At 41.2% G+C, this 24532-nt stretch overlaps 1 protein-coding gene across 2 annotated transcripts in view; it reads right to left on the reverse strand.

The window, feature by feature from the left end:
* Nucleotides 1-24532, reverse strand: part of EXT2 (exostosin glycosyltransferase 2) — a 1719054-nt gene that overhangs the window by 116813 nt on the left and 1577709 nt on the right. For both annotated transcript variants that reach the window (XM_044078315.1, XM_044078314.1), the window contains exon 13: nt 10939-11021. In XM_044078315.1, coding sequence (XP_043934250.1) covers nt 10939-11021 — 83 coding nt within the window. The remainder of the gene's footprint in view (nt 1-10938; nt 11022-24532) is intronic.

Consider the following 24532-nt stretch of genomic DNA (forward strand, 5'->3'; position numbering starts at 1 on the left):
GGGTTTATCAGAGAAAGTTTCTCTGCTACCTTGATTTTGCAGACCTCCTCTGCCTCTAGGGCGGCGTCTATTGTTATTCCCCCCTCTGCCTCTAGAGGGGAATCTATCTTGTGCGTCAGATGAGACTCCCTGGGTTTGTTTGCGGAACCACATTTTTCCTCCCCTCTGACCTTTGGGATAAGACCTAGAAGGGGTAGAAAAACGGACTCCCACGGCAGAGAGAGTCTTACCTTCCACCTCACACCTAGACAATGTATCCTTCACCTGAGGACCAAACAAGGATGATCCATCAAAGGGGGAATTGGTGAAGGACGCCTTGAAAGGGTCCGCAAAGTTGCACAGCCTATTCCAGGCATGACGTCGTAAGGCAACGCCTGTGCCTGCGGCTCTACTCGCCCCATCCGCAGCATATGAGATAAGCCGCATGGAGGAGTTAACGACGGAGTTCAGGGTTGCCAACTGGGAGTTCATTCTGCCTTGGAACCCCTCAGCTGTTGGATCCTATATCGCTTTACTCATATCCTTGAGTAAATCTCTCTGGAGACGAGTGAAGTGACATAAGTAGTTCAGCGACCGCATTGAAAAGGTCACTGATGAGAACATCCGCTTACCGTACCTGTCCATGGTCCTAGATTCCTTATTAGGAGGATGGACAGGTACCGAAGGATCAGCTAACTCCTTCTTAGTGGCCGCGGCCACCACCATGGCATCGACGGGGACACCTTTAGATAAAAAATCTTTATCTTTAGGGGCAGTAATAAACTGAGACGGCCTCCTCGGGGTGGGTTCCACTGAATCAGGAGCCGTCCAGGCCTTTCTTGCCACCACTTCCATAAGGGGGTCAAAGGGAGGGGACACCCAGGAGGTAGAAGGGCAAGAGCCGAATGCCTCAAGGTACACTGACTCATCCTCTGAAGGGTTAAGGGCTGGCCAGTTCCCCCTCTGTTTCAGGATCTCAAGGATGTCAGCAAAGGAGACATCCTCAGAGGGGGATCGAGGGGAACCTTCAGATTCCTCTAAGTCAGTGTCAGAGGTGATAGACTCAGGGGAGTCAATGTGCTTCCTCTTGCACTGCCTCTTCCTAGGGGATTCTCCTACTGGGTCAGGAGAGGCCTCGGAAGAGGAGGAAATTCCCAATGGGGAAACTTGAGGAGTTGGCTCTCTGCGGTCTGATGCAAGGGGGTGGGTAGAAATCACCGCAGGCACTGAAGATGGAGGGGCTGACAGAGCCGACTGTGGGGCAGACACTGGTTCTAGCACGCTCCGCATGACCCCGAATGCACCCTTATCGGGCAAGGCCGGAGGTCCCCGCTCTGAAGAGACAAGAACCCCCCCGGCACCGATAGGGACGGCTCCGAGGCCGATGTCGGAGCTGAACTCACCAGCGCCGAAGCCCCGAGAGGGAGAGTGGGGTCGGACAAGGGTCCGATGCCACTCGCCCCCTCGGAGCAGACGAGGGAAGCTCGGCGCCGAGATCCCTCCAAAGAGGAGATCGGAGCAGATGACGGAGCCGAAAGGGAAGGTATCGGATCCGACGCGCCAAGGAGTCAGAGGAACACATTGAGGGACAGAAATAGCTGCTGACTGTTGAGTTGGGCTATGCAGCATTTGGGCCAGTGCCTCGGACTTGAGAAGTCTACTCACTACCCTTTGCAAATCGTGGTCAGATAGCCTGGAAGATCGTGAGGAATGCGATCTATGGCTCCGTTCTGAAAGAAGAGGGGATCCTGGTGCCGAGTGAATGGAGCCGATGGAGGGGGACCTAGACCTCTTCCTCAAAGGTTGCTCCGATAAGAGTATCGGAGCCAACTGAGTCTTATCAGCCTCGGCTCCGGCTGGAGCCGAGGTAACAGTATGAGGCTTGGAAACATCGGCTCCAGCCGGAGCCGATGTCAAAGCAGTTTTGATGCTTCCAGAGGACGGCTCTGAGGCCAGAGCCGACTGTCTGGAAGTCTTAGAAGGCTTCCCCGACACAGACTGGGTCGGGGGGCCTTCAGGCTTTAATAAGCCATGCAAAATCAATTTATTTTTGCGTTCCTGCAGGAGTCTAGGGCTGAAACCATGGCACACAGCACATGAGTCCTGCAGGTGCAAAGGTCCCAGGCAATACACACAAAAAGTGTGACCGTCTGTCAGAGACATTTTCTGACAGCACGAGTCACACTTCTTGAAGCCTGAGACCTTGGAGTCCTTAGACATACTAAAGGCCTAAGTAAGAAAACACTCACACACACACACACGCACACACACACACAGGCCTTTAAGAAAATATTAATTTCCAGTCACACTAAAGGACTAGGAGAAGGAGGGGAAGAGGCCTAAGGCCTAAAGTTAAAGGGGAATAAAGGAAGGGATTATGGGCAAAAGAGGTGTCGATCCAAGGAAACAGAGAATTAAAACTAAAAGTTATACTAAGGTAAATAATAGGGGTCTAAAGATTTGTGAAAATAGAAATAATTTTCCACTAACCTGCCAGAGCCGGTAGAAAAGCACCTCGTCAGCTAAGCGGCAAACGAGATCTGAGTAGTTACCGCCTAGGACTGTGGGATATAGGGGAGCCTCGAGCCGGTGGAATTAGCTCTCGAGCTTTAGTATTGGCCGAGTCGGAGCCGAGGATCGTCTCCGAACCCATCCAGCAAGAATGAAGGCGAGATAGACAACTTAACATCTACAATTTCTGGGCCAGAACCACTCCTTATGTGGTAGATAGGTTACCTAGTGCTTACCACTCCCACTGATAAGCTAGAAGGCTTCCCTCCAACACAGAAAGCCTGTGGGGCTCAGAAGCTTACATACAGTCCTGGATATAGCAAATCTGAATCTGGACTACACTAGCTACAGGAAAGGTAGGAAACAGGCTTAGATTTTATTAGTATTTTTTATACAGAAAAGTAGCTAAAACAGCAGTAAAAACAATTCAAATGCACTGCAAGCTAGCACACTTGAGTATGTAGCAATGTTAGACCAAACAGTTTAAAAAGCACCAAACTGTTTAGTCAATGGCCAGACAGCGACAATGACTAGACCAAACAGTTTAGTCAATGAAGTAGCATAATGTCAAAATCCCAGTAGATTGAAGACGACATCGTTGAGATGAAATCAGCAAAATCCCATGTCAGCGAAAGACTGGATTGACGAGCATCTTTTAACACCAAACATCACGAAAACGAAACCTCACCATCCCCAACCCACCCAGGTGGGAGGCTATGCCCCTCACATCCCCCTAATTAAATATACCAACTCCAAGATTGCACTACAATTGAGAAAGGGGCAAAGTTCATCTTTTTGGCCAACAGGTGACTAACCCTGGGAATACATTTGACGTTTGGGTCCTTTGCTGAAATAAGTTTTCGCTGATTTTGTCTTGACGATGTCACCTTTGATCTTCTGGGAGTTTGATACTTTCAGGTAGACCACATTAAACAACTTGCTAAAAATTCAAGAAAAGACTGAATTGGAGCTGAGAAGGGGTTCATCTGATTCTGCTCTGCCCAATAAACAAACCTTCTCCATTTACTCCTGTAGTGTTTTGTAGTGGAAGGTTTATGGGAAGATAACAGTATGGAATGGACAGGGGAAGAGAGCACTGGTTGCCTGGCTAGCAAGGGAATTGGGGAAACTATGCAATTAGTTTGAAATTTGAGATATCCGGGTGAACCATGCCTGTTGGGTGAGACAGAAGGAATGGAGTTAAACCCAGAAACCAAGGTGGGTAAAATAGATAAGCCCAAACGAAGGGAAACCAAACCTGTCAAGGTCAGTAAGGTGCAATGAGGATGACTTTGCTATTCAACCTGGTTGCTTTCTGAAGGAATTTGGGAATCAAGGGAGTCAGAGGATAAGCATACAGAAGACCAGGAGGCCAATTGTGGAGCAGATCATCCCTTGGTAACTCCCCAAGTGGAGGGATAAGGGCAAAGAAGCTGCTGCACTTATTGTTCGGGGGGGGGGGGGATGCAAAAAGATCGCAGCAGGGCTGGACCAACCAATTGAAAATCATTTCCATCACCTATGTTGTTGAGGGATCACTTGTGATGCAGTAAAATAGACATGCTCAATTTGTCTGCTATTACTTCGGACTTCCCTGGAATATATGTTGCTATTAGAAAGCGGTTGGAGGATATCACCCATTGCCACACTCCTGGGACTTCACACAGGGGATAAGATCTGGTTCCCCCTTGTTTGTTATGTACCAAACTACTGACATACTATCCGTTTGGACTGCAACTGTCCCGAGGAGAGTTTTCAAACTTGCATTCAGACAGCAGTTGCATGACCTACTAGATAAAGCAGGAAAACATGAATTGGTGTTGATAGTGGGTGACTTGAGTGCACATATCGGGAGAGACAGAACAGGATATGAGGACTGCCTTGGTCCACATGGATGGGGCAACAGGAATAAAGAAAGAGAAGACATTCCAGACTTCTGTCGGGCAAATGGCTTGATAGTAGACAACATATGGCTCAGAAAGAGAGTCACAAGATCACATACAAGACTAGCCAACATGCAACTCAGGTAGACTTCCTCATAATAAGGAAAAGGCACTGGGGTAGAATCCATGATTGCAAAGACATTCCCAGTGAAACAGTTCACCCACAGCATAAACCACTAGTTGCCACTATCAGCTGCAAGCAGTAGTCAGGGAAGGCTCTAAGGTCAACAGAGATCAGGCTAAAGACCTGGAAGCTGACTGGAGGGAAAGTACAGCAGTTCAAAGAATTACTCAGGGCTCAAGAAGAGGAGGAAATAGGTGGAGTTGAAGAAGAGTGGCAGCACCTAAAAACAGCATGTGTTAGGACTACAGAAAAGGTATGTGGCTGAACCAGGTATAGAAATAAGGTACATAAAGAAAGCTGGTGGTGGGATGCAGAAATCAAGGAAGTCATCAAAAAAAAGGAGTGCAGGAAGAAGTGGGAGATGGAAAAGACTGACCAGGCTTGGAAGGACTACTGGTTGCTAACAAAGAAGCTAAGAAAGAAATTGCAATAGCAAAGAATAGGGCATCAGAGACACTCTACCAACTTTTGGAAAGTGACTCAGTAAGGGGCACAAAGAAACTGTATCAGGTTGCAAGGCAAAGACAGAAAGATAAAGAAAACAGTCAGACACCCTTTTATAAGGGATGCTAGCAACAACCTGTTCACCAGCCCACAGAAGAAAAGCAGATGGAAGGAGTACTTCCAGTAGCTTCTGAATGAAAAAACCCCCCACAGAAGCTGAACTGCCCCAGAAACAGCCTACGATGATAGAAGAACAGGAGCCCACCTTAGAAGAAATAAGAACAACACTAAGGAAGATGAAGTCAGGGAAAGCAGCAGGCTCAGATGCGGTCAGAGTATATGTGATAAAAATGCTGAGTGAGATAGGGGAGAAAAGGCTCCTGAGGGTACTAATAGCAGTGTGGAGAGAAAGGTGTATCCCAGATGACTGGAGAATAAGCATACTTGTGCCAGTGTACAAGAACAAAGGGGACATCCACAACTGTGGGAAGTACAGAGGCATCAAACTCCTACCACACGGCATGAAAATTCTGGACTGGGTGATTGATAAATGGATATGCAGAGTAGTAGAATGTAAGATGGGAAAAGAGCAGTTCAAATTCAGATCAGGATGCAGCACAACTGACCCGATGTTTGCAATGAGCCAGATACTTGAGAAGAAGTTAGAGATGAGGACAGAGTTCAACTAGGTATTCCTAGACTTGAAGAAAGCATATGACAAGGTCCCAAGAAAGCTGATCTGGCCAGTACTGCGGTGGTCTGAAGTCCCAGAAACATTGGCAGAATTAGTACAGGCTATGTACAAGGACCCAGTGACTCAAGTACGGACAGTGTTCAGCCTCACAAAGGGGTTCTCAGAGGGAGTGGGTGTACACCAGGGTTCAGCTCTGAGCCCACTGCTGCTCATACTGGTGATGGACTACATTAGCAAACAGGTTGGAGGGGACAGATCAGCAAAGTTGTGGTATACAGACGATGCGGCAGTGCAGACAGGCAGACACATAGAACTTCAGCAAAGGATAGGAGAATGGAAAACAGATCTGAAGGCACATGGGATAAAACTAAGCACAGATAAGATGGTGGTGATGGCAGCAAATTGGGGAAATTAGAAGAAGCTGAGAACAGAGATAGAAAGGAAGACTGTGGAACAGGTAAACAGCTTCACATATCTGGGAGGGGTGGTTGAGGAGAAGGGTAGCCTGAATGAAGAGGTCAAAGCTAGAATCAGAGGGGTTGCAAACAACTGGCACAGAGTATCAGGTGTAGTCTATGAAAGAAGAATGCCAAAGAAGCTGAAAAGTTAGGTGTACAAGACAGTGGTGCGACCAGTACTACTGTATGGTACAGAAACCTGGGCAGTAAAGGCAGAACAGCTGAAGAAGCTAGAGGTGATGGAAATGAAGTGCCTGAGAAAGGTGATAGGATACACACTGTGGGATAGACGAAGAAATGAGGACATAAGAGCAGAAGCCAAAGTAGCTCCAATTGCAGAAAAGATCAGAGAGAACAGATTATGGTGGTTTGGACACATGCAGAAAAGCAGAAGACAATCTAGTGAAGAAGATTGGGGACAGACAAGAAGAAGGTAAGAGGAAACGACATCCAGCAAAGAGGTGGATGGACTGATTGAAAGAAGATCTGCGACAGTCAGGCATGAGTACTGAAGAAGGCAGGAGTGTGGCACTTAATCGAGAGAGTTTGGGACAATTAACACGATACCCCGATCCCATGTAGAAAAAATTGGAAAAAGGGAGCTGATGATGATTATGCTTCTGAAATGTAATTTGTGATGCCATTTGCTCTGGTCCCTTGCAGCCAAGGTTGGGGCTGAAAAGGGTCAATTGACTAGCCCATCTAGCCAGTTATCAAACTATAATAAACAAACTTTCAAGAAATAAAAACAAGGTGTTCGGCTACAAAATGTACCCATACTTTTAGGTGTTTCCATGTAACGTAATCCTAAATTTGATCTACTGCTTTGAAGCCATACTTGAAGGCATGCTTCCCAAATCTAGAAGCCATTTGAATCAATTTACAAATCCTGTCTAATCTTAGCCCATCAACAACTTCTTCTGACATGTCCTTTACTTACATTAAGTTATCTTGCTGACATATTATTAATGAATCTTGCAATTTAAGGACCTAATTCCAAGCTGGATGAATTTCATACAGTTTTTCCCCTAGAAGTCCAATATTCTACTCTTCTTTCATTGAGGGTGTTCAGTCCCTTAGATCAGTTTTGATTTTCTCTAGCTGCATACAGGGATATCACTCTTTAAGTTGGGCACATACAGGTATTTACAGGTGTCAGGCATACTGTAAGACCTATCTACATTCAAGCTTGAAACTTACCTTCAAAGATCTATAAAACACTGTGGGGGAAGGGGGTATATTCATCATCCTTGGCTCCACTATGCCCAAAGCACTGTGGTACCTGGGGATTCTGACACAGCCTTTCCTCACTACTAAGCTGTTCTTTCTTTAAATGTATGAGCACCCCAAAGAAAACATCTCTGAGGACATGGTATCCTTATCATTAGTGTCACAGTCCAACAGAGAGGAAATGTGTGTGTCATGTGAAGGTCCTCCTCTGCTACATCTAAATCTGAAGATTAAGGTGAATAGAATTTCTTCCTCTTTGATGGGGAAGAGCTCCGGAGGTACACAACAGGATGGTCTATGGATTAACTTGGGTCCTGCTGCTGAACACTCTTTGGTAGTTACTCAGCAGTTAAATTGATCAAAGAGTAGGCAGGAGTCTACCAATGGGGTGTCTGACTCTTGGGCACTGGTCCTGGAAGCAAATAATGTGAGTCCTCTTCCCTCTAATGAAGTCTGCGTTTGATAACTGAATGATGAGAGGGTTTTCAAGAAACCCTGCACCAGTGGGACAAGAATATAATCCTTTTTGGTCAAGTCCTCTGACTGTGCAGCCAAAAAACTCAAAGGTCAAATATCTGTCATGGGGTAAATATATCGCCATCAAGTCCCAGAACTAATGGACTGCTTTATTAAAAACTTGCAACTTTGTCTGGGGTTGCCCAGCTTGTCCCCCAATTCTATCAGGGTTACTTTATTTTTTTATGGTTAGTTTTCAATTAAAGAATCCACTGACAGATCAGTAACTGAAATGCATGACCTATTCTGGTCACAAGGACATATAGACCAATATCTGACCTGGAGGTTTCACTCACTTTAACTAAGGCTTGGTTAGCAGCTAGTTATTGGACTTCACTATCTGCCACTACCAAGTGGGAATAGTGATATAGACATTTGTAGTACCACAGGATGACAAACGGACACCTCTCTGGGTCTGACACTTTAAGGCCCCAACAAGAATGTTACATTTCACTCGACTTATACCCTCTAACCACCACTGCTTTAAAACAATCTTAAGTTTCTATATCCTTCAAAAGTCTTCATTCCTTCCTTGACAAGACCTTCTGCTACTGAGTTCTGAAGCATGTTCTTCCATAATGAAATGAGTGGATGTTACTACTAATGTCAGATTCTTGTTTTCCTGGAAAGAGAAGAGAGGAGAAGGGGAAACAGCGACATTTTGTACTGAAAGCGGTCCTCAACCTGAGTGAAAAAAACCTCCTGTGAAGACCCATACAAAAACATACCAAAACACATCCATCATGTTCACGGGCACAATCTAAGCACATTGTGCAGTAATGGTATTCACCTACTACCACCTCACGTCTCCATATTATGTACTACATATGAGAACTTAAGTCACATAGGTCCAACATGGGACAGACTGTCAAAGTGACATACGAGAGGCCTGGGGGGGGGGGGGCAAAGGTTGGCAACATTGCTTGATAGTTAGGGCCCTCCACAACATGCAAGACATCATCTTCTACATTTATAGCTTATATGGTGTGAAAAAAAGCTATGGCAGCTTGAGCCATTCCATTATGTGCTGGTAAATATCTTTTACTGCCCTAGCTATCTTGCCACCACAGCAAAAACTACAGCCAGACTCATGAAAGCCTACTACAACAGTCATGGTAAGGGACTTGACTAGCTCTCCCTTGAAACAAAAATCAGTAAGAAATTAAAACTCTTCCAGTGCCTTATTTGCGAGGAAGGCAGATACCTGAAAGGATAGCAAGTTAGCTGATGGATTTCAGCTGCATAAGTACAGGTTAATACTAGAAGGTGCTACGGAAGGACAGGTCTTCTTTCCTTAGTAGTTTCTGTGGTTTCTGAGTTCTAGCAGTAGCCTTCCTAAGACAAAGGGACAGGGAACACTTCCCCTTTATCCTCTCTCTAGGATAATGTGGCTAATGTTTTTACCAACTTCAGCAGAGTTGAGCAACAGAAAATTAAACAGTGCCATGCGTCAGATGACTGGGCACAAATGTTCAGAGATGCACTCCATGTAAACAGCACGGGGACCTAATAGGACTGCTCAGGGCCTAGCACTGTAATAAGGCTAGTTTGCTGCATTTATACAGGCAACCATGCAGGCAGTCTATGCCCTTAGTGGCATCATACCAATAAGGGGGTTTCTGGTTGACATAAGACTGCATTTCACAGTGGGGTCATCCTACCAGCTCTGTGAGTGTATGTGTGCTAAAAAAAAATCACACTCTAAATATGGCTACTATCAATGGCTTGGGAGGGTCAAGCCTAAGTCCCTGGTCCTAGACCTTTCAATGTCTTGCAAGCATCTGCTTTCTTGGTGGTAATTGGTTGACTGAAACCACTGCTCCCTTCCCTCAGGATGGAGATGCTGGCATTAGTCACTAAAACTCTCTTGGTCTGGGTCATAGTTTATTCCTCTACACCACACAGCTAGAGTATTAACCCCACATTTACTACAGCAGTTACTTTTTTCTTGTAGAGACAAGTGGCCGCGAACAAAATAAATGACCGAGGGGCACAACTTTCAACTTTTACCAACAGAATTTGGAACAAAGTAAAAAGAAAACTAAGGAAAAGTCCCCAAATTAGGGACATATTTTAAATATTGGTACTATTACCTAAGAAATTCTCAAAATCATTTCCAGTTTTAAGACAGGGACAGTTGAGAGGTCTGCGGGGAGGGGGGGGGGGGTAGAATTCTGCTGTTTTAACTGTACTTGCAATCTACCTGACATTGCTAACTGAAAGATATTTTATCTGAATGGGTTGCATATTCTCCCTTTGTCTGCATGGATCTTCTCTACATGGCTTAGTTTCCTCCCACCTCCTAAAGCCGTGCAAGTTGCTTGGTGATATTCCAAAACTGCCTGCTGCAGGTGGTCATGTAGTGTGTGTGTGTGTGTGTGTGTGTGTGTGTGTGTGTGTGTGTGTGTGTGTGTGTGTGTGTGTGTGTGTGTGTGTGTGTGTGTGTGTGTGTGTGTGTGTGTGTGTGTGTGTGTGTGTGTGTGTGTGTGTGTGTGTGTGTGCCTGTGTCTGTGTCTGTCTGTGTGTGTGTCTGTGTCTGTGTGTGTCTGTGTCTGTGTGTGTGTCTGTGTGTGTGTCTGTGTCTGTGTGTGTCTGTGTCTGTGTCTGTGTCTGTGTCTGTGTCTGTGTCTGTGTCTGTGTCTGTGTGTGTGTCTGTGTCTGTGTCTGTGTCTGTGTCTGTGTGTGTGTGTGTGTGTGTGTGTGTGTGTGTGTGTGTGTCTCTGTGTTCTCTACATACTGCAGACCAGTGCCTTGTCCAGAACAAGATTCAATGGCTTGCACCCACTAGTTGCAGAGAGAGGTGCCCGCATTCCCATAACCCTGTAAAGGATATAATGGGTTAATGGAAAACAGACAGAAGCATATACAGAATGATTAATACAGTTTCTATTCCTTTCAGATTGTTTCCTAAACCCAGTACAAATTTCAAGAGAGTGAGAAGCAATTTTTTTCAAGAAGAAAACATTTATGGATACCAAATCTGATGACTATGTTCAAAACAAATCTTCAAATTTTCCTTTCTGTCCTGTAATCACCTACCTTTCAACCATATGAGTCTGGTCCAATGACAGTCCATCTATAGCGGTACACTCTGGGCACTTAAACTTCTTTCTTGGAGTCACCTAGAAGGGCACAAATATGAATCGTTAAAGTAATGCAAGCAATTAGCATCAGCATTTTATACCTGTGGGACCCAGCTTCTCTAGGCATGAAAACATGGCTTTCCTGTAAATGGGGAATACCTCGGGAAAACTACACAAAAGCGTTTTCCATTTTCCACCTGTTACAGAGTCACTCACTGTAAACTCAACGTGGGCCAACAAAAAGAAGCTCAGTACAGCACTGCCTCTGTGACGCGTGCTCCACAGACACACACAAAGTTGGTTTAACTGTAGCCATATTATGTCAGTGTAAAACTTTTCTCTCTGGATATTTTCCAAGTCAAACTTTCCTGGTAAACAAACGTCAAATAAATCAACAAACAAATTAAGATGAGACGTTTGTTTTATTCTCTTTATTATGACTGTTTTTCCCCACTGCCAAACTCCCTTTACAAACAGCACCTGCTCACGACACTGTGGCGGTTTTAAATACAACATGTCATACATCAGAAAAACATACTGGCACTAACTGGCACACTGCAGCATTTTTTCCTTATGCACACTGACACACAGAGGTTTGCTTCTGACACTACCCAAACAATATATGAACATCAGCCTCTGCAGTCAACTAAACATATTTATGCGTAGCTACTGTGTTTCTAAGGATTTCTGTAACTACACAAAAGCCCATAGGTGCAGACAACATCCTTTATTTCTGCAATTTAGCCGTGTAAAAAGCAGAATGCACTATATATACTTTCTGATACAATTAATACTTTTAACCTGAGTTTGCTAGTTGAATTACAGTGGCATTTTCTTGTCTATTAATATGATAAAACATCTTTTATGTTATTAGCAGCTGTAGAAAAGCAGACAACTTATTATTCATATAAATCTACGCATTCAGGTATGTTGTAGTGGCAAAGTCAGTGTAAGAACTTCGACCTTTTGGCCTGGACACATTTATTCATTGTAAGTAAGTTCTATTCACAAAGATAAAATTCTCTGAAGTGTGCTTCTGACAAAAAGTTTAATGGTTTCATGACTACAGATAAACACTAATAGCTACAGAAACTAGCTATAAGAGGATGTTTCATACAGTTTTACATAAGCTTCAAGGTAACATTTAGAAATTAGTTTAAACCAGTTTCATCTGCTGTATTAGAGAACATGCAAGTAGTTTTTTTGGGCAAAAATGATGCAATCTTACTAGGTTACTGCTAAACACAAACAATACACGAGCTTAGGTGAAGTTCACTTGAACATCAAGGAACTAGAACCAGAAGCATCCTTTAGGAGATGTTCACTCCAGCAGTGGAAAATGTTTATGCTTTGGGCCTCTGTTATGCAACTGCTATATAATGAATAAACAGAACTTTATCATAAAATTCTTGCTGAGGCCTTCTGGTATTTGCTTGCAGTACATGCAAGTTAAAATCACTGTTATAGAGTTACTACACTGTGTGTTCTGATTTTTCACATAATTTCATTACAACTGGTACCAAAAGTAGCAGGTGGTGTACAGTGTCCTGTAGTACATATACTACAAATCCATCCCATTTTTATTTTTAGATTTAATCCAAAAAAAAAAAGAAGAAGTTATATACTCACCATAACGTTCCATGTGAGTTGTTCCATCTTGCCTTTATTCTTCACTGATGGGTTCGGAGCCGATCCTCGGCTCCGACATGGCCGACTAGCAAGCTCAAAGTTTTCCAGTAGCTTGAGACCTAGCCCCTTATCCCACAATGCACTGCTGGAATTACCTCAGATCTTGTTTGCTGCGTACCATATAGTGATACTATAATTATTCTGCCTAGGAATGAAGACACATTGAGAAACCAGGATGAAGACAGCCTCCAGGTCAACTGCCAGCCAGGAGGGGGAAGGAGGGAGGGACGTGAGAATGAAGGCAAGACGGAACAACTCACATGGAATGTTATGGTGAGTACATAACTTCTTTATGTGAAGTTGTTCAATCTCACCGTTCATTCTTCACTGATGGATAGTGTCGCTAGCACCCTAACCCTGGGTGGCTCATGGAAGTACACTCTTCAGAACCGTAGAACCAAATGAAGCCCTGTCCCTGGAGGCCTTATCCACTTTGTAATGAGTTATAAAAGTTTAGACCATGTGGCTGCAGCACAGATGTTGTCTAGAGGTAATTTGGCTTGAAAGGCTGAAGAGGTAGAAACTGCTCTGGTTGAATGACCCTTCACCTTACTAGACAAGGGCACGTTATGACAAGAATAGGTGTAAAGTGATGCAATCCGACAGCCACTTAGACAGAGTTGTTTTGGCGACTGGTTTACTTTTCCTGGCTTCAGAAAAAGACACAAAAAGCTGATATGATTTCCTAATCCCTTTTGTTCTGTCTAGATACAATCTAAGTTGTCTGTGAACATCAAGTTTGTGCAACATATATTCCAATTTGTTGGTGTGATTAGGGAAGAAAACAGGCAACTCAATGACTTGATTGATGTTAATCTCTGAACATACTTTAGGCAAAAAGGATGGGTTTGTCCCGAGAGATACTCTGTCAGCATGAAAGACCATATAAGGAGGCTTGATGGATAGGGCTTGGAGCTCTGACACTCTGCGGGCTGAAGTGATGGCTACTAGGAAGATAGTTTTCCACGATAGGAATTTTAGCTCACAAGATGAAGCAGGCTCAAAGGGAGGAAGAATGATGGGAGATAACATAAAATTCAAATTCCAGGGAGAATAAGGAGTCTTCACTGGATGCTTCATGTGAAAGGAACCTTTTAGAAAATCTTTAGACAATTGGTGAGCCATAATATTCAATCCATCAAGCACTAGATGGAAATTAGATATAGCAGCTAGTTGTACCTGCACCGTAGCAGCCACTGCTCCTTTGTTGAAAATTTCAGTCAAGAATCGCAAAATAGAAGATAATGGTGCTTGGTAAGGGTCAATATTATGGTAGGAAGCCCAAACGGAAAATCTCTTCCACTTACTACGATACAACTTTCTAGTGGAAGGCTTATGGGAAGCCAACAAAATTTGACTAGTGTCATGGGAAAGATTATAAAGCCTGGCTATGCGGGGAATTGGAGCAGCCAAGCAGTTAGCTTCAGTGTCTGCAATGAAGGATGGAGATCCCCTGACAGATGTGTCAATAAGTCCGGAACTGGGTCCAGGATCCATGGGTCTTCCAGAATGTGATGGTAAAGAAACGGAAACCAAATCTGCTGAAGCCAATGAGGGTCTAATAAGGATGACTGTCCATCCCAGCGACTTTGCTTTCTGAAAAAAATCTGGGTACCAAAGGAATTGGGGGAAATGCGTAGAGGAGACCAGAGAGCCAATCATGGACAAGAGCATCCCCCGGGGACTGACCTGGCAGGGGAATCAGGGCAAAATTGCTTCTGCATTTGTTGTTGATATGACTGGCAAACATGTCGCAGGAGGGCTGGCCCCATTTGTGGAAAATCCTGCCCGCAATCTCTTGTTTGAGGGACCATTCATGGGGCAATAAAATTGCCCTGCTCAGTTTGTCCACTATGACACTGGATTTGCCCGGGATGTGCGCTGCTAACAGAAAGCGCTGAGATGACATTGCCCACTGCCATACTCTGAGGGCTTCTTGGTAAAGGGGGTAAGACTTGGTCCCGCCTTGCTTGTTCAGGTACCAGACCACTGACATGTTGTCTGTATTGCAATTGTCCCTAGAAGAAGAGAGTCCTGAAAGTATTGCAATGCTAGAAGTACTGCTCTCATTTCCAGGACATTGATATGCAGATGTGATTCTTGATCTGTCCATGTGCCTTGGGCAGTCTTTCCCTGAAAATGCCCCCCCCCCACCCTATCAGGGAAGTGTCCGTGGTCACAGTGGCAACTGGAGGGGGTAGCATGAAGGGACATCCTATTGTGACATGAAGAGACGTCAACCACACTGAAGATCCTTCTTGCAAGAATTTGTTATCAGGATTGTGTGATTCACTGGAAGTTCTTGGTAAGACCATTGCGTGAATAGGAGCCATTGAAGAATCCTCATAGGCATCCTTGCTAATGGGATTGCCAATATTGCTGCTGCCATCAATCCTAGTACTTTCAATACCTCTGCAGCTGGTTCTCTGTTCTTTGACACCAAGGACGTGATGTGTGGTGAAGAATACAAACCCTTTCTGTTGGAAAATAAAAAGTAGTGGTTAACGTGTCTAATTCTGTCCCTATAAAAATGATGCGATGGCAACAAGGCAGACTTTTCGAAGTTGACTGTAATGCCTAGCCGATTGCAGAGTGTCAGAGTAGCCTCTCTTGCTTGAAGAAGTTGATGCCTGGTGGTGAAGGTAAGGAACCAATCAGTACGGAAACACCTGGAATCCTAGATGCCTCGGGTGAGCCATGACTACTGCCATGCACTTGGTGAACACTCTGGGGGCTGTAGTGAGACCAAAGGGCAGAGCTCGGAATTGATAATGATTGGCTCCCAGCCGGAAACGCAGGTAATCTCTGGATTGTCTGGCCTTCTTTATGTGGTAGTACGCATCCTTGAGATCGATCGAGCACATCCAATTGTCTTTCCCTAAAAAGGGAAGTATGGACAGTAGTGTGACCATTTGGAACTTCTCTTTCCTCACAAATTGGTTGAGTCTGCTGAGATCCAAAATGGGTCTCCAGTCCCCTGTTTTCTTTAGAACCAAAAAGAATCTTGAGTAAGTTCCGAATCCTCTCAAGTAATGCACAAGCACCGAAAAAACAGGACAACTGGATACCAATACAGTTAGTTTCCTTTATTTCCAACCAAACGAAGATGCTACAATGAGGTTGAGCGCTTTCATCTAGAATACTAGATTTCCTCAGAACATTGATGTTAACATTTCTCCCCATTATATATCCAAAAAGCCCGCCATTTACATCAATCAACCAATCTACTTATTAACTTCATTTTATCATTAATTAAAAAGTATAATAATGTATTTCATGATATTACAATCTATATATTTCATAAAAATGACATATAGCTTATACACTAGGCATATGCTGTTAAAATATAATCATTTTCCTAAATGTAAAAACAAAATACCTTGTCAACTATAATGACTTCCAACATAAGAAATTCTTTGCTAAATACTCTATATATTAAAAATTCCCCCATAAAGCACTTACATACAACACATATATAAAATAATATATCACCTAAATGTGGTTATCCATACATGTGGATGTATTCTCCGATGTTTTGTGCAAATAGTGATACTTTTCTTCTGTTATATAGATTATGCATTTCACTCTGCTCAGTAACATAACAGTAATACGTCAATATGAGATTCCAGAATTCAAAGAGAATGGTAATATTACACTTAAAATTGATGGTAATAATGGTAATATTCCACCCCTTCCATATTCATTCCACTTCCATGGTCTATCCCCTCCATTGTTGTGTATTAGGAACATAAAATTTACAATGGATATACATGTCACCATCCCCAAGACATCAAAATTTACTATATCTTTAGTGCTGGGATCTAAAAAACCAGCATTGTTTCTCCACGTAATATAATGAGAATACATAGTAACTAATAACAATTCATTGTCTGTTATTTCTTAAGTCCTCACTAATGGTTTGGTGGGGATAACTTCGTTCAATCCAGGGGGTGTGGCTACGTCTAATCGTAGCTGCCATTTGATCTCCTTTTCACTCACTAGTGATTTTATATCACCCCCCCTAGGGTTAGGTGTTATAACCTCTAGTATACCAAACTTGAATCCAACACATCCTTGGCTGTGGATAAGATGGCGAGACAGAGCATTGTTCGTATCCAGTTTTTTAATACAATATAAGTGGTCATAGATTCTGTTTTTGAAAAAACGATCCGTTTTCCCCACATAATAGCTCTGACAAGTATCACATATAGCCAAGTAAATCAGGTGTTTCGTCAGGCAGTTACCATGTCTGAATGTGATTTTGGTGTGTGTTGTATTATTTAACTTGATGTTTATATCTTCAAAGATATATTTACAACAATTGCAATGACCACATTTCTTGGTCCCTAGTTTGTTTGCCTTATTCTTTTGATTTTGATTATATTTTATTTGTATAATTCTTTTCAGGTTATTTCCTGCTTTATATACAAATTGTGGTTTGTTAGGTATCTTTTCTTTTATTATTGGATCACTTGTCAATATGTTCCAGTTATTGGTAATAATTCCCTTAATTTCATTCGTGTATTTTCCATATTTAAATATGCATGCTTTCTTATATTCGTCACCATAACAGTTCTATCCTTCTTGTTTGTTATCCCTATTCCTAAGAGGGGTATGTATTGTTGCCCCCATTGTTGTGATACATATGTTGTGATGTCTCTAATCATGTTCACTGGGTATCCCTTCTCTAAGAATAAACCTCCTATGAAAGACAATTCCTTTTCCATTTGTTCCCTTACTGATGTCATTCTCGCAGCCCTTATGCATTGGCCTTTAACTATGTTGCGTTTGACTTGATATGAGTGTGCACTGTCAAAATGTAAAAGTCCATTGCTATATGTATCCTTTCTGTGAATTTTGGATTGAAATGTATGTCCATCGTTGTATATATATATACATCCAAGTAATTAATACCCCTATGATGAAACTGATATGTAAATCTTAAATAACTGGTCGTGCCATTGATATAGTCGACAAATCTGGTCAGTTCTTCAATGTTCCCTGCCCAAAGCAGGAAAATATCATCTAGGTATCGTACATATGTTTTGATATTTTCCATCCATATAGAATTATGTACATGTTGTTCTTCCCAATCCAAGAGTACTAAGTTGGCGTACATGGGGGCACAAGCTGCTCCCATCGCCACACCATTACTCTGTCTGTAATATTCTCCTTCATAATAGATATAGTTGTTGTCTAATACTATATCCATGAAGGAAGTGAGTAATGAAATTTCCTCTTGGTCCAGTCCACTATGCTTACATAGGCTGTTAATGAAGCTGTTGAGCCCATCATTCTTGGGAATACAGGAGAATAAGTCCTGTACATCTATGGTGACAAATATTACCTCAGGGCTCCATATCTCTGTCTTGAATATACCCAAGAATGCCCATGAATCCTTCATAATATGTTGTACTGTGTTGTATATATGTTTTAATCTACTATCAACATATTTACCAAGTTTGAATGTTTTACTCAAACTCCCCGAAATAATGGGTCTGAAAGGGGGATCTAGTGGGTTTTTATGTACTTTAGGTATTCCGGTTATGGTTGCTAGTACAGGGAATTCCACCCTTAAATATCTATATAGTTCTTCATCTATCCTGTTATCCAACAGAAATTCTTCCAAATAGGAGTCAATTCTCCTATGTGCTATATTTACTTGGTTTAAAGAGGAGACTTCATATTGTATACTGTTGTTCAGTATATCAAACATTTTGTTGCTGTATTTTTCTTGATCATACAATATTATGCCTCCCCCTTTATCCGCTGTCATAATACGGATGTTGTTATCACACAATATATCTAATGTTGTGTATATCTGTTGTACTGCCAAGTTATCACCTCTCTTGTATTTGTGCTTATTATAAAGCTTGTAAATTTCTTTATAAATTACATTTTCATAGGCTTCTATAGTTTTGGCCATAGGGGGGGTAAAGGAACTCTTTTTACGTAGTAAACCTGCATTTATTACCTGCTGTCTGCTATCATGAAAAAATACCCCAAGATTTATTTTTCTAAGGAATAGTTTCACCTCTACTAAAGTATCCAATAAATCAAAAGATTTATCCGGTATGTACTTCATACCTTTGGCAAATATATTCAAAAGTTCAGGGTTAACCTCATGTGTGGTATAATTATATATTTTTACCTCACCTACAGTTGAAGTGGTGTTATGTATGGTCATCTCATCACTAGAATAATAGACGTCAACTATCCTTATGTCATTTATTGACGTATTGTTCAATGGCATACATGTCGAGTTCCCTACCACTTCCTGAACCTGTTCCTTTCGTATTGTTCCTTTCCCTAGCACATAGGAGAATTGACTCCTATTTGGAAGAATTTCTGTTGGATAACAGGATAGATGAAGAACTATATAGATATTTAAGGGTGGAATTCCCTGTACTAGCAACCATAACCGGAATACCTAAAGTACATAAAAACCCACTAGATCCCCCTTTCAGACCCATTATTTCGGGGAGTTTGAGTAAAACATTCAAACTTGGTAAATATGTTGATAGTAGATTAAAACATATATACAACACAGTACAACATATTATGAAGGATTCATGGGCATTCTTGGGTATATTCAAGACAGAGATATGGAGCCCTGAGGTAATATTTGTCACCATAGATGTACAGGACTTATTCTCCTGTATTCCCAAGAATGAAGGGCTCAACAGCTTCATTAACAGCCTATGTAAGCATAGTGGACTGGACCAAGAGGAAATTTCATTACTCACTTCCTTCATGGATATAGTATTAGACAACAACTATATCTATTATGAAGGAGAATATTACAGACAGAGTAATGGTGTGGCGATGGGAGCAGCTTGTGCCCCCATGTACGCCAACTTAGTACTCTTGGATTGGGAAGAACAACATGTACATAATTCTATATGGATGGAAAATATCAAAACATATGTACGATACCTAGATGATATTTTCCTGCTTTGGGCAGGGAACATTGAAGAACTGACCAGATTTGTCGACTATATCAATGGCACGACCAGTTATTTAAGATTTACATATCAGTTTCATCATAGGGGTATTAATTACTTGGATGTATATATATACAACGATGGACATACATTTCAATCCAAAATTACAGAAAGGATACATATAGCAATGGACTTTTACATTTTGACAGTGCACACTCATATCAAGTCAAACGCAACATAGTTAAAGGCCAATGCATAAGGGCTGCGAGAATGACATCAGTAAGGGAACAAATGGAAAAGGAATTGTCTTTCATAGGAGGTTTATTCTTAGAGAAGGGATACCCAGTGAACATGATTAGAGACATCACAACATATGTATCACAACAATGGGGGCAACAATACATACCCCTCTTAGGAATAGGGATAACAAACAAGAAGGATAGAACTGTTATGGTGACGAATATAAGAAAGCATGCATATTTAAATATGGAAAATACACGAATGAAATTAAGGGAATTATTACCAATAACTGGAACATATTGACAAGTGATCCAATAATAAAAGAAAAGATACCTAACAAACCACAATTTGTATATAAAGCAGGAAATAACCTGAAAAGAATTATACAAATAAAATATAATCAAAATCAAAAGAATAAGGCAAACAAACTAGGGACCAAGAAATGTGGTCATTGCAATTATTGTAAATATATCTTTGAAGATATAAACATCAAGTTAAATAATACAACACACACCAAAATCACATTCAGACATGGTAACTGCCTGACGAAACACCTGATTTACTTGGCTATATGTGATACTTGTCAGAGCTATTATGTGGGGAAAACGGATCGTTTTTCAAAAACAGAATCTATGACCACTTATATTGTATTAAAAAACTGGATACGAACAATGCTCTGTCTCGCCATCTTATCCACAGCCAAGGATGTGTTGGATTCAAGTTTGGTATACTAGAGGTTATAACACCTAACCCTAGGGGGGGTGATATAAAATCACTAGTGAGTGAAAAGGAGATCAAATGGCAGCTACGATTAGACGTAGCCACACCCCCTGGATTGAACGGGTTATCCCCACCAAACCATTAGTGAGGACTTAAGAAATAACAGACAATGAATTGTTATTAGTTACTATGTATTCTCATTATATTACGTGGAGAAACAATGCTGGTTTTTTAGATCCCAGCACTAAAGATATAGTAAATTTTGATGTCTTGGGGATGGTGACATGTATATCCATTGTAAATTTTATGTTCCTAATACACAACAATGGAGGGGATAGACCATGGAAGTGGAATGAATATGGAAGGTGGAATATTACCATTATTACCATCAATTTTAAGTGTAATATTACCATTCTCTTTGAATTCTGGAATCTCATATTGACGTATTACTGTTATGTTACTGAGCAGAGTGAAATGCATAATCTATATAACAGAAGAAAAGTATCACTATTTGCACAAAACATCGGAGAATACATCCACATGTATGGATAACCACATTTAGGTGATATATTATTTTATATATGTGTTGTATGTAAGTGCTTTATGGGGGAATTTTAATATATAGAGTATTTAGCAAAGAATTTCTTATGTTGGAAGTCATTATAGTTGACAAGGTATTTTGTTTTTACATTTAGGAAAATGATTATATTTTAACAGCATATGCCTAGTGTATAAGCTATGTGTCATTTTTATGAAATATATAGATTGTAATATCATGAAATACATTATTATACTTTTTAATTAATGATAAAATGAAGTTAATAAGTAGATTGGTTGATTGATGTAAATGGCGGGCTTTTTGGATATATAATGGGGAGAAATGTTAACATCAATGTTCTGAGGAAGTCTAGTATTCTAGATGAAAGCGCTCAACCTCATTGTAGCATCTTCGTTTGGTTGGAAATAAAGGAAACTAACTGTATTGGTATCCAGTTGTCCTGCTTTTTCGGTGCTTGTGCATTACTTGAGTTGGTTGTTGCAACAGGACATTCATTCTTTATTAGTCGTTGCAGTTCCAGTATGGATTCCTTACAGGATGTTTCCGATGGTGGTACTCCAGTAACAAGGGAGGAAGTGAACAAATTGCAATCGGAGATGGCCATTATCAAAGGGGAGCTTACCCGTTTAATTGAACTACTTACTCCACATCCTGGTTCTCCCAAGGCATCAGGGAAACTAACAACTACCGTCAGGGCGTCATCCCGTTCCTCAATAGGCCCAGCGAGTGACGAGGAAATCCCCAACGGTCAGGCAAGAACCTCGTCCCCATTTTTGTTCAGCTGTACGCCGAGGAAGGAAGCGCATCAAACGGTGGATAAACGACCCAGTCCACTTAATTTTTCAGCAGCAGTGGACACCGCAGGAGAGGACATATATCTTATATCAGGAGCGAAACCTAAACGACACCCGCCGGAGCGAACATATGCAACCAAAGAAAAAACTAACGTGAATACACAGACAACCAAAGGTACTGTTCAACAGTGCTTCCGACCAGGCAGGTCGGATGCACAAGATATATACAATGTAGAAGCATTTTTAAAAGTGCCGTTTGCATTTGGTGACAGCAAAAATGCTAGAAACAAAAGTACGGACAATGATAAACAATATACCTCACTTAAACAAATGATATATGATTTTGGGAATAAACTCACCAAAATCAAAGCCCTACAAGTTGACAATTTATACCTCCGTAAATGCATAGAGAATGACATTGTACCTATGGGGTTACGGTTCTTTAAAGAACCCATAGGTGTTGATATGAATGTGGACAATATTAAGCAATGTAATATCATGTTCAATGCATTTGGAAAGCAGTTTATGGAATTTTTAGTAAACAATAATGATTTAAAGTTGGGCATTCTTCTAAGTGAGGTAGAAAGTTTAGATAGATTCATAAGGCAGGATGTTTTATTTATGCAATGGGAGAAACTTTATTATAAACAATATGATTATGCTGAGAACAATAGCAGAAGAATATTTGAAAGAAAGTGTAAAAAAATGGAGAGGGATAAGCAGCAATATGAGAGAGGGATTGCTTATAGATGGAATACAACAAAAGGTAAAAGAAATATGAGACAATACGAACTATGAAAAACAGGAAATGGTTTACAAGGAAAAATATGATGATATTTTTTTAGAAGAAGGAGAGAACAACAAAGGGAAAGTGGGGAAGTGGAAGGGAAAGGAACAATACGAAAGGAACAGGTTCAGGAAGTGGTAGGGAACTCGACATGTATGCCATTGAACAATACGTCAATAAATGACATAAGGATAGTTGACGTCTATTATTCTAGTGATGAGATGACCATACATAACACCACTTCAACTGTAGGTGAGGTAAAAATATATAATTATACCACACATGAGGTTAACCCTGAACTTTTGAATATATTTGCCAAAGGTATGAAGTACATACCGGATAAATCTTTTGATTTATTGGATACTTTAGTAGAGGTGAAACTATTCCTTAGAAAAATAAATCTTGGGGTATTTTTTCATGATAGCAGACAGCAGGTAATAAATGCAGGTTTACTACGTAAAAAGAGTTCCTTTACCCCCCCTATGGCCAAAACTATAGAAGCCTATGAAAATGTAATTTATAAAGAAATTTACAAGCTTTATAATAAGCACAAATACAAGAGAGGTGATAACTTGGCAGTACAACAGATATACACAACATTAGATATATTGTGTGATAACATCCGTATTATGACAGCGGATAAAGGGGGAGGCATAATATTGTATGATCAAGAAAAATACAGCAACAAAATGTTTGATATACTGAACAACAGTATACAATATGAAGTCTCCTCTTTAAACCAAGTAGATATAGCACATAGGAGAATTGACTCCTATTTGGAAGAATTTCTGTTGGATAACAGGATAGATGAAGAACTATATAGATATTTAAGGGTGGAATTCCCTGTACTAGCAACCATAACCGGAATACCTAAAGTACATAAAAACCCACTAGATCCCCCTTTCAGACCCATTATTTCGGGGAGTTTGAGTAAAACATTCAAACTTGGTAAATATGTTGATAGTAGATTAAAACATATATACAACACAGTACAACATATTATGAAGGATTCATGGGCATTCTTGGGTATATTCAAGACAGAGATATGGAGCCCTGAGGTAATATTTGTCACCATAGATGTACAGGACTTATTCTCCTGTATTCCCAAGAATGAAGGGCTCAACAGCTTCATTAACAGCCTATGTAAGCATAGTGGACTGGACCAAGAGGAAATTTCATTACTCACTTCCTTCATGGATATAGTATTAGACAACAACTATATCTATTATGAAGGAGAATATTACAGACAGAGTAATGGTGTGGCGATGGGAGCAGCTTGTGCCCCCATGTACGCCAACTTAGTACTCTTGGATTGGGAAGAACAACATGTACATAATTCTATATGGATGGAAAATATCAAAACATATGTACGATACCTAGATGATATTTTCCTGCTTTGGGCAGGGAACATTGAAGAACTGACCAGATTTGTCAACTATATCAATGGCACGACCAGTTATTTAAGATTTACATATCAGTTTCATCATAGGGGTATTAATTACTTGGATGTATATATATACAACGATGGACATACATTTCAATCCAAAATTACAGAAAGGATACATATAGCAATGGACTTTTACATTTTGACAGTGCACACTCATATCAAGTCAAACGCAACATAGTTAAAGGCCAATGCATAAGGGCTGCGAGAATGACATCAGTAAGGGAACAAATGGAAAAGGAATTGTCTTTCATAGGAGGTTTATTCTTAGAGAAGGGATACCCAGTGAACATGATTAGAGACATCACAACATATGTATCACAACAATGGGGGCAACAATACATACCCCTCTTAGGAATAGGGATAACAAACA

The sequence above is a fragment of the Protopterus annectens genome, chromosome 7.part0 (assembly GCF_019279795.1).
Source record: "Protopterus annectens isolate FY-2018-M chromosome 7.part0, PAN1.0, whole genome shotgun sequence".
NCBI classification, from domain to species: Eukaryota; Metazoa; Chordata; order Ceratodontiformes; family Protopteridae; genus Protopterus; species Protopterus annectens.